The sequence below is a fragment of the Vitis riparia genome, chromosome 15 (assembly GCF_004353265.1).
Source record: "Vitis riparia cultivar Riparia Gloire de Montpellier isolate 1030 chromosome 15, EGFV_Vit.rip_1.0, whole genome shotgun sequence".
NCBI classification, from domain to species: domain Eukaryota; kingdom Viridiplantae; phylum Streptophyta; class Magnoliopsida; order Vitales; family Vitaceae; genus Vitis; species Vitis riparia.
In genome coordinates this window covers 2,302,207-2,316,441 of record NC_048445.1, presented here as the reverse complement: position 1 = coordinate 2,316,441, position 14,235 = coordinate 2,302,207, and the positions used below count along the sequence as shown (strand labels likewise).

Below are 14,235 nucleotides of genomic sequence, written 5' to 3'. Positions count from 1 at the left end.
CCCCATCCTAAACAAACCCCTCCTTTTATTGGGCGTGTCATATTCTTCTTCACATTTCTATTCGTTTTGGATAGTCTTTATGAATTTGTCTCTATCTCCTAAATTTTTTCCCTCATAATCTAAAATATTTATAAAGATATTCCTAATAACTTTTATAATGGTTTGCACCCAACCGTGTAAATATTGTCCGCTTTTGGCCCAAGAGGGCCCTCACAGCTTTAAAACGCGTCTACTTGGTTAAGAAGAGTCTCTACATATATAGCGTCAGGAACATTCTCTCCTATTCGATGTGGGATATCACAAACACCCCCCCAAGGACGTTGTATCTTATGGGATTGCGGGGCCAAACAAACAAACACCCCATACGGGGCCAAACAAACCCCCACACCGGGGTTGGGGATCGGCTCTGATACCATTTGCAATAGCTCGCACCCAACCGTATAGATATTGTCTGCTTTGGGCCCAATGAGGCCCTCACGGCTTTAAAATGCGTCTGCTTAGTTAAAATGAGTCTCTACATATATATAGCGCCAGAACATTCTCCCCTATCCGATGTGGGACATCACAAGTAGACACAAGGTGATGCCCCACATCGGATAGGGGAGAATGTTCTTGACGCTATATATATGTAGAGACTCCTCTTAACCGAGTAGATGAATTTTAAAGCCGTGAGGGCCCCTTGGGCTAAAGCAGACAATATCTACACGGTTGGGTGCGAGCCATTACAAATGGTATCAGAGCCAATCCCTAACCCCAGTGTGGGGGTTGGTTTGACCCCGTAAGGGGTGTTTGTCTGTTTGGCCCCGCAATCCCATGGGACACAACGAGGACGTTGTGTCTGCATGGGGGGTATTTGTGATGTCCCACATCGGATAGGGGAGAATATTCCTGGCGCTATATATATGTAGATACTCATCTTAACCAAGTAGATGTGTTTTAAAGTCGTGAGGGCCCCCTTGGGCCTAAAGCGGACAATATCTACATGGTTGGGTGCAAGCCATTACAAATTTCTTTACAAATAAAACAGGAGCTCCTCAAGGTGAAACACTAAGCTTAATGAAGCCCTTATCTAACAACTTCTGAAGTTGAATCTTCAACTCCTTAAGCTTCATAGGTGCTATCCTATAAGGGGCCTTAGAGATAGGAGTTGTCCCTGGTGCCAAATCAATGGTGAACTCCACCTCCCTCTTTGGTGGCAAGCCAGGTGGATCCTCTGGAAAAACATCAGGATAGTTCCTTACAATGGGCATGTCTTCCAACTTTAAATCATTTTCCTCATTCACAACATAAGCTAAAAAACCTTAACATCATTTCCTGAGCAAAGAACTAGCTCGCAAGGCTGAGATCACACGCAGTGGTTTGTCCACATGCTTCCCCTCAAAACTAAAATCAGGCTGACCATGAATGCTAAAAGTCACTCTTTTCCCAAAACAATCAACAGAAGCATGATAAGAAGCTAACTAATTCATCCCCAAAATCACATCAAAATCTTGAAGGTCTAGAAGTGCTAAGTCAACTGTCATCTCTTTATACCCAATCATCACACAACAATCTCTAATTATTTTATTAACCACAATAGAATCTCCCAAAAGAGTAGCAACAAATAAATCAAAGTCCATATTATCAATCGGCATACCCAACAAACCAGCAAAAGATACGGAAATAAAAGAGTGCGTTGATCCAGGATCAATTAAGGCTCTAACAAATAAGGTGTGAATTCGAAGAGTACATGTCACTACATCAGACGTAGCTTGAGCATCTCTATGAGTCATAGCATATACCCGCCCTTGAGCCCTGGGCTTCTGTCTATCCTTTTTATTCTCCTCCTTAGGCTTCCCAAATACAAACTTCCTACTCTCTGGACAATCCCGAACCATATGTCCCTGTTTTCCACAACCAAAGCAAACTCTTGTCTCTCTATAGCATGGCCTACCCCCATGCTTCTTGTCACAAGTAAGACAAATCCCATTTAAATTTTGTGTCGTTTTTCCTTTATTCTGATTTCTACTTGGAGCAGACCTTGTCTGTGCTTGGTTACCATGAGCACCATCATTTCTATTCCTCTTCCTTTGTTGTTCTCTATACTGGTGAAACTCTTCATTATTCTTCTTGCAATAAGGGCTCTGTCTACCACCTCTGAATAAACACTAAGTTTCAGAATTGATATCTTATTCTTCAGATAAGGCTTCAGTCCGATGTGGGACATCACAACTTTGGGTCCAAGAGGGCCCTCACGGCTTTAAAACACGTCTACTTGGTTAAGAGGAGTCTCTACATATATATAGCACCAGGAACATTCTCCCCTATCCGATGTGGGACATCACAACTTTTCTTATTTTATAAGAAAATTTAATATTACAATAATATATATTTTATAAAATATTTTTTTACAAAAAGGAATTTATACTAATTAAAAATTTGGAACACTTTCCAACAATAGGTAGGATTATCACATGGCCTTTCATACACCAAGACCACAAATATGAGTGAAACATATGGTAAAATTACTGTTCAATGGCACATCTAACTAACTTGATTGTTTGTTTTAGATTTCAACCACTTTACTTTGCCCCATTTTCTAAGAATTGAATCAAAATCCATACATTCCTCTAAGTTTTGAATCATCTCATCCAAAAATCAATCAAGGTTTAATGTGGGTGACCCTTGACATGAGGCTCTTGCGGCTCAGACCTGTGACTTTGACTCCAATACCAATTCTTGGATTGGTCTTTGACCATCTTACCAAAAACCCTAATAGATACATTCTCTAATGACTTAAACTTTAGAACCAAACAATAATTTATCATTGAAGCATCAAAAGTCCCCACCATGAAAGCAAGTGACTACCACAAACACAAATACCTTCCCAAAACTACAAACCAACGGGAAACCACAAAATCACAACATGAGACTCACTTTATTCATAGTACATGCTCACATTCACTAGTAGAACTCACAGGATCTACCAATATTAACAATAAGGCAATGTATCAGAGCCCAGGTGCAGATGATTTACACAAACTCTATACTTAAAACAACCAAACAACAAACGGGATTCTTCTCTATTCATCAAATCTGAATATTACTGCTGGGAATTGCCATTACTTGTTGCAGAGAAAGGAGTGACATGCATATAGCATTATGCCTGCAAAGGCAAGCATGACTAGAACTACTAGGTAAACAAGCGCATAGCGTCGCAACCACTGAACTTTATCAGGCTTCAACTGATCTTGGGTCATCTGATTACCTTGCTGCTCCCCCATGTGCAGTTGTTGTATCATCAACTCAAGTTCCAGCCTGTTCAAGTCGAGGTGATATAAGGTTTGGATGCAATTGGTGAGGGTGGAGAAGAATGTGAGACCATAGATGGTAGAGGAGAGGAGGGACAGAGTGAAAGGGATCCACCAGTGGTAACAAGGGAGGGATGATGAACGTTTGGAGATGGAAATGAAGATCATTCCTTGAAAGATGAAGTAGAAACTTGTAATGCGGTAAGCACTTTTTTCAAAGTAATTTATGCGTTTTTCTTGCTTATAGTTTATTGTCCTCATCTTTTCTATCTTCTGTTTAATATGATCGCGGCTTGGTTCCATGGCTTTGCCTGCTCAACCTTTCCCCCTTCCTTGGATTAAACTGCAACAGGGGACAAAAAACATATGCATAATCACCATTACTTGACAAATTAAGGCAAAAGACAGGGGTATGAAAAGATTAAGAGTGGGCATACCATTGAACTTCAAATTCAAGTCCAATCATAAACAATATAAGAAAGTTTTTCACATAAGCTGAATAGGAGATAACTTAAACTATTTGAGGCCTGCATGTCAGGAAAGAGCAATAGGCACCCAGATAGTTTTAAGGAGAGGTGTCTGGAAAAGAGTTCATTGCCATCCCCAGTACTGACCACTTCCTGTCAACCGTTAATTCAACCACTCTTAATCACTTTCCTTAATCCCGAGCCGCTGCAGGATTGTCATGAGGTAGATAGTATATTCATTGGAATATGATTCAGGTGATCCAGTGGAAGAAATTTATATTGTAGAAGTCTATGAGTTTATTTCCCTTTGTACTAATTCACACACACAGATATGGGGTATTTAGTCAGCAAAAGAGAGCATTGAAACTAGCATGATCAGCCCTGGCCAAATCTCTGAAATGGTAAAGGAAAAAACAGAACAATGTTTCTGAAAAATCCAAACACAAAGGCTACCACAAAACCAATGCCTGAACAAAATTTGCATTTTCTTCCCACGCTATACACAAAACCCTAATATTTTCATTTCTAACACAACTAGAAAAAGTGGCCCACACAACAAGCCCACAAAAATGGAAGTCCAAAAATTTCCTTCATTTTGGTCAATATGCTGCAAAGGAGTGAAGGTTTTTTTTTTCAAAGGGTAATTTTTGCAGTTTCTTAGGAGCCAAGCAAAAAAGATAAGGTTGTAAATAGGTCAACCATGGAGCCGCCTGAGCAACACCCACAAAACCAACAAGATTCAAAATAGGAGTGAGCCACTTATTTGTTTCACCAACAATCTCAATCAACTCAAACAGAAAACCACTTTAAAGAAGAAGATATTCAGAAGTAAAAAACCTCAAAAATGGCCCTCAACACAAAACTTCTATCAACTCCATGAGATTAAGGTCAAGTCATTAATCCCACCAAGTAACATAGGAATATGAAAGAGAATAGAAGTTGTAAAAGCTGCTAAAACTGTATCCTGCAGCCTGCTTATGTTTTTAGCAACAGAAGAAAAATTGAATCGGTAAAACACTGCTGATATGAACCTTAGGGAAAATGAAATTCTTAATATTTTTAACACATGAAATATTGCGTTAAGAACAAAGTTGAGACGACCCAGTGGGAGATTCTAAGCTTTTTTTGGGTGGTTTTGGCCATGCTGTTACCACTTTTCAAAGTGCTACGAATCCATCGTTTTTATGCAATAAAATTCATGGATGGAGCTCCAATATCAGGATTCTCAACCAACCCCACTTGTAAAAAAATTGCTGAAAAGTGACATCATTAAAGCAAAATCAAACTCATAAAAAAATGGCATTGTAAGGAGGAGGAGAGTGAGACCTTTACCTCCAGGGAGAGAGTCTGACTCCAGAAGATAAGATGGGCGTGTGTGGGCCATTCAGACAAAGCAAAGGTCATTAGTAACTTAATATAAAAAGGGGCCAGACCAGGACCCGAGAGTCGAGCCCTCTTATCTTGGGCTCACGCGGATCGGGCTGCCTTAGCTCGGCCCAGAAAGCCTTTTATCCCAGACGAAAAAAATTTATTTCTCAGTCGAGATACGGCCCTAAGCCCAAGCAATTTCAAACAAGCACAAAAGTTATTATTGAAAAAAAAAAAATCTTCTCAAACATGACTTTAGAAGGGTTCAAATCCTATTCATATGGGTGGGGTTTAGGCTTTAATTGTAACCTCCCAACTGTGTAGATATTATTTGTTTTAGACAAAAATGAGTCATCACGACTTAAAAATGTGTTTACAGGATTATAAAGAGTTTATACTTATATAGCGTCAGAAGTTTTCCCTTCTATCCGATGTGGGATATCACATTAATGCTTAAGGACCTATAACGAAAACTTGCAGATGTTAGTCGTATAAAATTTGTAAGATAGTTGCATCACAAAGTTAGTAAATTTTTCTTCATTTAATAGATCTATTTTTATAGTTGGAATTTTAGGTGATCTTTGTAAATAATTTAAGATATTAACTTTTGGTAAAATTTCATGCTAGGTAGTTCTATGGTCTAGAATAGAAACAAAAACTTTTAAATTCGAAAGTCTAAGGAAAAGTATTTTAATACATAAATTAAAAATCTTAAATATATAAATTTTAAATAATTATGATTATAAATAACTTCATTTTTCACTCAAGTTTGTTTGAAACGGCCTTTAATTTTTACTATTTGTTGCATCGATTTTTTTTAAAATATAATATTTAAAAAATACTTTTATTAAAAATTAAATCTACTTTCCTCTTTAAGAAGTTCCCAAAGACTTAAAATTCCTTTCACCTTTTTTTTTTCATAGAAATAAAAATTAAATCTACTTTCCTCTTTAAGAAGTTCCCAAAGACTTAAAATCCCTTTCACCTTTTTTTTTTTCATAGAAATAAAAATTAAATAACTAAAAATGATTCAAAGGTGCAATTCTTCTGCACAAAGAGAAATCGCCCAAGGAATATGCTCTCTACACATGCAGCCACTGCTATACAATATTTGACAAAGTACAGAGTACACAACATTGCTCTCTAACAACACACCAAAGCTATATACTTCACTCCTGGTATGCATAGTATACAATCTTTATCCTTATACAGTATAAGTGGGAGGTTGAAGATGAGAGCTAAGCATTATAGTCAACTGGGTTGTGGGAAAAAGGACTCCAACCTTGTATTAGATTTTGGGTATTCACCATTAGGACCGGGCCAGAAGGCCTACCATCTGGATCTAACTTGGGTGCTGGAAGCTCATTATTTGCTGCAACAGACCACAATATGTACCAAAATTTGGAAAGAAGAGCAGCAAACGTTATGGTTCATTTGGAGTTTCTGCTTCTTCTTCATATCCGCCAGAAACCGCAAGGGTTGAAGCCATGCAGAATGTCATCCTAGTGAGTTCCGGTGGTGGTGGCGTGAAGTCTATGATGGAAGAGGGCAAAATCTCAAAGTAGGTTGGTTTGGGAGTTGATAGGCAGCCGAGAGCTTGGATTAGTTCCTCCACGGCCAGGACACGAAACTTGGGGTGTGAGTTGAGGGCGATGTTGTCAACTCTGTGCTCAAAGATTTTTCCATTCTTATCGAGTTTGTATTCAGATGTGCCATCAAATCTGCTGTGACTCTCCCATAGGACTCGTGGGATGCCATGGACAGTCCAGCGAACCATTATGACATTCTCCACAGGCTGTGAAACACTGATAAGGTCGACCCATAATGCCTTGAAGAATATCTTTCCATGGAATCGAAGCCCCCAGAAGATTGACTTATAATTCTCGACACCCACAAAAGTGTTGAGGGGATCTTTGAAAACAATGTCATCCCTAAGAATAATACAACATACCAGATTAGCATCCAATGCCATGGAATGAAAAGGGCATCATTCTATATAATCATGCAGTGTCATAGGGAAACAAATAAAGAGACATATCTGCCAATAGAAAAATGAATTTGATTCCCAACTAGACTATGTGTCACAATGAGCACAAGACGCCTGAATTCATTATCCTTTGTGTGTATCAGAAGAAGCTTAACGAACTCAAAAGAATCTTATGTTACCCACTGAGAATTTCACAATGGCACTCCTACTTTGGACTTAGCTTTAGCATTCAGCAGATTGATTTTTGGTCTGACAACGAAAGTGATCTTTAACCAAATGATGTAGGAAACAATCATGAAGAACAAGAGACGGGAATTGTTTGAGTCTGTACCCTTTTTTTTCTGGACATAGAAGTTGCATAAAGATCATGAAAACAGTGAGAAAAGGCACAGGATTTAGTATCTATTAGAATTAATCAGGAGAAAAAAACATGGTGAATTAAAAGAATTGGAAATAATCATGAACAAAAGTTCTCTATACTGAATTAACTGAATTCAAGGTTAATCATCTGGTTGGTTGCTGAGAAAATGTAGGAAAGCAAAGATGCTAAAATTTAAATGTAAATACTTTCGCAAGTAACCTAGAACAGAAATCAAAACATAACATATAAGGATTCCAAATTTTCTTTGCTTTTTAAGGAAACCAAACGGATCATAAATCCAAAGTCCACAATAATAAAATTAAGAAATTGCGTTCAAACCTGTAGATATCGAAACTGAGCTCCCTATAGAATAGCTCCGGAAATTCCTCTCTTAGAGTCCGAATCGCATACCCGGTATTCACGTAGTAATTCTGCTTCTCTTCATCCTCTTTGCTCTGCTTCGACGATCCTGGCTTCACTGGAGCTGAGAACTGTCCGTACAGACCCGCGCTCTGCTCCAAATCGGAAACCCTAACCTCCGACTCCTTGATGCTCGAACGAACCCCAATTCTAACCCTACCCCTACCACCGCCTTTCTCATAGCGCTTCAAATTTGCGACGCTTTTGAGAGCTCTGTGGCTAGGATTGGTGACAATCCTCCCCGAAGTCTCGCCGCGGAGGCGGCCGGAAATGGATGAAACTTCCGGAGAATGGATGAGAACGGCCATCGGAAGTCAGATTCCGGTGAGGTTTAGGGAAGAAGAAGCTGCGGATCAGGGAGAAGTTGATCCGGAAAAGGACATTTTTGGCGAGAAACTTGTCAGGAAAAATCTGCAGAGATTTTATGGCCCCAACCGGAAAATATGGAAGGGAAATTGGAAGATACGTCTGGATAAGTTGTGTTTGGATAATTCATGAGAATTCAAATTATCGGGTGATTAATAGAGAAAAAAATGTGATTGGCTGTTGGGCAGCGCACGTATCTTCCTAAAAGTGTATGTTTACGCGTCGAGCCCATTGATCCGAGCCGTCTCATTTTTGTCTTTTGAAAGAATGTTCTGTCGATCGAACGGTATATGCAAGAGAGAACATTTTCCACCCAACTTTTCTTTTCTCCAAAACAGTATATTTCCAATCTTGATTCCATTATTCAAGCATGATGAAATATATAATTTATATATTCTTAAAATTTAAAAATATTTTTAAGTACTTCTATATATAATATTAAACTTAAAATTATTTATTTTTAAAATATTAATAACAAATTTAAGTGACAATTACAATAAAAGGGTAGATGAGCCTAATAATTATATTAAAGGACACATATTTTACATAATTACTAAAATATCCTTATCAAGTGCCATTTCAGCTACCTAGTCAACCCATTCCCCTTTCTCATCTTAATCCTTTTGAAATCCTTGCATTCATCATCTCAAACCTTGTAAGTTTGACTACAATTGTCATACCTTGTAATTGTTGTAGATCATTTTAACCCACTTAGTAGTTGTCACACCCTTAAATATCAACCTAATTTTTTTCACTAAGTGTGCGGTGTTAAGGACCCTTCCTTAGCCAACCTTTCTTCTCAACCCTTAAAAAAGCAAAGTAACAGGCAACCACACGATTACAGGAACACCCTTCCCAACTTGTATTATTCAACTCTACAAGATACAAAATTGTCTTCCCAAAGTGTCTTAACACCTGACCTGAGTCAAAGTACAATGCTTAGAACCCTTAAGCATTCAGAAACATTCTCTATGCTCTCATGCTATGTCTCAGAGATGTAGGAGACCCTTTTAAAAGACTCAGCCTGCAGTTTACAATGAATTTAAAAACTAAGGAGCCTGTCTAGTGGTTATGCAACTGCCCCAACCTCCCATAACTGCTTGCATAACCACCCAGCTGGAGACACTCATTCAGTCCAAGGTGTCTCTTCGCACCAACCATCAACACCACAACCATCTGCCAGTCCCTTGTAGCTGAATGTTGTCCTGATCACTAGCTAGTTGTCATTAGCTAGCTGCCATCCCCTCAAGCCTTTTCCATCAAGCTACTGATGAGTTCCCCTAACAAGCTGCCTCCTCCCCATAAAATACCTCTTGTGAACGGGTGCCCACCAACATGTCTCTGATCAAGGCCTTTTGAACCAGTAGCATGCACCAACCAGCTGCCCAAGTGTCTGGTGCATTCATTGTGCCTTTCCCACACTGATGTGTGAACCCATGCCATGTTGAGGTGCCCATGTCCTGGGCATGTTGCTAGCTTCCACTGTCAAGTCAAGCTCAACAGCAACGAGCCATGGCATTGCGTTCATGGCTGTTCCCTCTTGGTGCATAGGGCATTGCGCCCCTGTGCCATGCGTAAGCATCATGGGTCCAAGTAAGCCGCACATCCTAGTGCCCCATCGAACCATGGCGTTGCGCCCATGGCTTCTCTAGCTGACTCATTGCACAAGGCTTAGGCACCCTTGTGCTAGCACGAGGAGGAGTGGGTCGCACCAGACCCCATGTCTTTGTGGTCACGGGGTGCACATCACACATGTCGTGAAGCCCATGTGTGTGTGCTTGAGTGTCGTCTGTGTGTCCTAGGCACGCCCAAGGCTATGTTATGGTGCCTCCTTGGTGCGGTCAAGGTCTTCCCTTGGTACTCCCTTGAGTCACTTATCCTCCTCTTAAAAAGTAATACGGGTCATTCTCAAGATGTCTGGAGGATACATCATATATGCTTGAGGAGACATAATGAAATATTTAAATAATTATAAATTATATTCTAAAATAAACCTCACCTTCCATATGCACCAACTCCATAGCCCACCTATGCCTGGTGCGAGCGCGGTGCCTGCCTGACGCGCACATTGTGCCTATCTGGTGTGTGCGCGGTGTCTGCTTGGTGCGTGTGCGGTGCTTGTCAGATGCGCATGCAGTGCATGTCTGGCTCGCCCATGGTGCGCGCGCATTGTGTGTCTGGCTCGCACATGACCTCTTCATTTTAACTCCCAGAGTTTGAACCCCCAAATCTCTAGACCATCATTGCTTTCCATTTAGGCTCCCATGAGTGCAAGGCCTACCATGGAGGTCCTTTCCTCCAACATTGGGTCAAGAGGATAAGGGGCTAACAGTAGTCTCCTAGTGATCTTTGAATTTGTGCTACATTACCAACAAAGAACTCATAAAGCTCCCGTTTTTGTCCATCTTTAATTTATTCTGCAACTTTTCTCTTTAGTGGAAGGAAAAAAATTTATATATATATGAGTTGTCCCATTTGATAAATATAAAAATAGATTGTTTTAATTTTATTTTAAGATAAAATTTGAAAATTAAAAATAACAGTATCTATTATAGGCTTGCATTAAAAAGGTAATGATTTTAATTATTTTTTTAAATGAGGCATTAAAATATTTTTACTATTTCACATTTTAAAATTTTTTGAAAGTAATTTTTAAGGATATAACACAAGCCAACATTCTTCATATAAGAATTTTTATTTTTTAAATTATAAAAATGATTAATACTTTCTATTTTTTTAAAATAAAAAACAATAAATATATTTAAAAGAGACCTTAGTTTTTAAAAATTTTAAAATGTATGGTAGCAAAAGTAAACTTTATTTTAAATTTTACTTTTAAGGTGACAACCAATATTTCAAGATTTTAGAGATTTCGAATTTTAAAATTACAATTGGAGTTTTTCCCATTAAATAATTTCCATATCAACCATCTCCATGTGTATTTTAAAAAAAATCCTTTTTTAAGGATATTTTGGGTATTTTTGGCTCATAAAATGTGCTTACATAAGTGAGCAATTTAGAAACTTGTTCTACCCTTCATAGCAATTATGCAAACTATAAGGACTTCAAAATTATGATGAATATTGCAATTAAAGAATAAACCCACCCATAAATAACTCTTACAATTGGGCCGGATAGGGCCCATAAAGCTTCCATCCAAACCCGTTTACTTCAAGCAATTTGGGCCCCTTAAAGATAGGACTAGCTTATTTTGGGCCTGCAGGACTTCAATCCATCTTGTTTATTTCAAATTACATGTATTTAATGTTTAGAATTTTTAGGATAAATTTGGTGTTAAGAATATAAATCATTTTTGAAGTGATGGTAACAAATAATCGTTATTTAGGCCTTGTTTGGATTGACTTCTCGAACATGAAAAACTCACTTTTGAACTCAAATCAAACAACCATGAAATTGAGTGTCTAAGTTGGGCTAGTTCTTATGTGGTACAGCGTGCCTTATCTTGGGCCTATTCCAGGAGGAGAATCTCCAGTGCAGGCTAACCCAACTGGGCTTGGACTCAAAGCAAAGTACAGGGCCGGCCAATCATGCATTGGGCCGGACTATTTTAAACGGGCGGGACTGATTTATTAGTTTCTGCATTCCAATGCCCTTGAAATTGAGTTGGAAGTTGCTCTGTTTGTGGAAAAATACAAGGCAACCCGGATCATAAGCCTAAACCAAAGCTTGAAAAAATGAAAGAAATATAGCTAAATTGATGAATGACAGGCAGCCCAGCATGAGCAGATAAATGAAATCATTGGTTCTTGTTTCAGGAGGGACTGGGTCGAATTATTTGTTACCAGACTCATTGAATTCATTCACAAAACAGAGGAAGAGCAAGACAGAGCAGACAAAAGAAGAATCAGTTCATGTCAAAGTCTAGGGCTCAAAAAGGATTTCTCTTCTCCAGGTAATGAGTCACATTTGATAGCAACTATACACAAACATTTAGAGAGTTCAAGACAGGGAACAAGATTATTGTTGGCTCAGCACGAACTGGACAAAAGCTAAAAGACAGAGCAATCTCATAAGATGAAGCATCAACATCAGCATCAGCATTACGGCTGAATAGTTCGAAGTTAAGATCAGCAAGATGGAAGTAACGATTCAACCACGCTCATTCAATCGGGTAAGTACAAAACACTAGCTATTGTTGATGGATCATCGTCTACTTATAAAAGGGATGGTTTGTTAACAATGCAGAGCAAAAACATAACTAGAACAGTAGTATACTAGGGGGAGAATCAAAGGAAAGCAGAACCAGTTAGAATGGCGTTCAAGGCGTCGGTTCTGCTAGCTTTTCTCTCCATTGTAGTGTTAATACTAGTGGTGGGTACCGAAGCGGGAGGAATTGCCATCTACTGGGGTCAGAATGGAAATGAGGGAACCCTGGCAGAGGCTTGTGCCAGTGGGAACTATGATTTTGTGAACATGGCCTTTCTACCAACTTTTGGCAATGGACAGACTCCAATGATCAACCTTGCTGGTCATTGTGATCCACACAGTAATGATTGCACTGGCTTAAGCTTGGACGTAAAGTCATGTCAAGCAAGGCATCAAGGTGATGCTCTCTATTGGGGGAGGAGCTGGGAGCTACTACCTTTACCTCCAAGGAAGATGCTAGGCAAGTCGCGACTTACCTCTGGAACAACTTCTTGGGGGGTCATTCGGCTTCTCGTTCACTTGGTCCAGCTGTTTTGGATGGAATTACCTTGACATCAAAGGAGGAACAAGCCAACATTGGGATGATCTTGCTAAGTGCCTTTCTGGATACAGCAAGTGAGGCAACAAGGTGTATTTAACTGCAGCTCCCCAATGTCTATTTCCTGATGCTTGGGTAGGAGGTGCCCTAAAGACAGGCCTTTTCGATTATGTTTGGGTTCAATTCTACACAACAATCCTCATTGTCAGTACACTCCTGGGAATGCTGGCAACCTCGAAGATGCATGGACCCACCATGATTTTCCTTGGCCTGCCTGCAGCTCCTGATGCAGCAGGAAGTGGCTTCATTCCAGTAGGTGATCTCATATCGACTGTGCTTCCAGCCATCAATGATTCTGCCAAGTATGGCGGTGTTATACTGTGGTCCAAGTACTACGATGAGCAAACTGGTTATAGTTCTGCCATCAAGAGCCATGTCTAAAACCTGGGACACTCTAGCATCTCGATGTCAATTCCATATTTGCTGAGTTTCCATATCTTCATAATGTATTCTCCATAGCACATTAATTACTATTAATATCATGTTCACCTATTTTCAACTGTTTGAACCATCTTAATAGAAAAATGGTAAGAATTTGGAGAAGGGTATGGCTGCAAATCATACAAGTAAAAGCCTTTGTATTAGGGAGCATTTGTATTAAGTTTCAAGATGAGACTAACAGAGTCGTACCTAGGTTTCATTGTTTGAACGCTCATTTGGCCATTTATTTCCCAACTAGTAAAAAGTCGATTTGAAGCCGAAATAACCACTTGGCATGTTTATACCTTTGTCCCATTTGTCCTGGCTGTGTTATGCTTTTGGGTCTTTTGACTACAAAAATTCCTTAATGTAGCAGACACAAAAGAAAAGAATTCACATGCCAAGCTACAAGATACTTTTAACCGAAAAGAACAAACATCAACAAGTGGCCTACAAAGTCTCGAAACTGTGTGGAAGCAAATTCAATGTTGCAAATGGTTTTGGGCATCCATCCCAATGATTTTGTCTGCCTATTGACATTGATCTTGCAAATAAATCTTTAGACAGTCTCTACACTATCTATGCATTCTAATAAAATAAAATTTTAGTAAATAGCTTTATAGAACTATGCATACAAGCATTTTTTTTTTTTTTTTGGATAGATACTATGCATACAAGCATTTGAGTAAATATATTTATATCATGTTCAAGGGTTGCTTTTGTTTTCGTCTTCCTTTATTTTTTTCACTCCCACAACCTTTCACATGGACTGATGGGTAATTGTCGGTACT

General features: G+C 39.1%; 1 protein-coding gene, 1 long non-coding RNA gene and 1 pseudogene across 2 annotated transcripts; 1 reads left to right on the top strand and 2 right to left on the bottom strand.

The window, feature by feature from the left end:
• Positions 1 to 2,886: 2,886 nt before the first annotated feature.
• Positions 2,887 to 5,230, bottom strand: LOC117931553. Its single transcript, XR_004654065.1, has 2 exons — positions 5,090 to 5,230; positions 2,887 to 3,633 (listed from the first exon to the last, which is right to left on the bottom strand). It is a non-coding gene; the product is annotated as an uncharacterized LOC117931553 (long non-coding RNA).
• Positions 5,231 to 6,158: 928 nt separating this feature from the next.
• On the bottom strand, positions 6,159 to 8,372 carry LOC117932653. The gene is made up of 2 exons (XM_034853932.1): positions 7,813 to 8,372; positions 6,159 to 7,056 (listed from the first exon to the last, which is right to left on the bottom strand). Exons 1-2 carry the CDS (start codon positions 8,199 to 8,201, stop codon positions 6,549 to 6,551), a joined length of 897 nt encoding a protein of 298 aa, XP_034709823.1. The 5' UTR covers positions 8,202 to 8,372; the 3' UTR covers positions 6,159 to 6,548.
• A 4,046-nt stretch (positions 8,373 to 12,418) lies between these two features.
• LOC117931861 lies at positions 12,419 to 13,506 on the top strand (annotated as a pseudogene).
• Positions 13,507 to 14,235: the final 729 nt, after the last annotated feature.

Bases quoted from the DNA above. Each gene is read 5' to 3' on its own strand.
- LOC117932653 (XM_034853932.1), bottom strand. From the start codon at position 8,201: ATGGCCGTTCTCATCCATTCTCCGGAAGTTTCATCCATTTCCGGCCGC. The intron at 7,057-7,812 runs GTTTGAACGCAA...TATTATTCTTAG, and splicing joins CTCAGTTTCGATATCTACAG to GGATGACATTGTTTTCAAAG.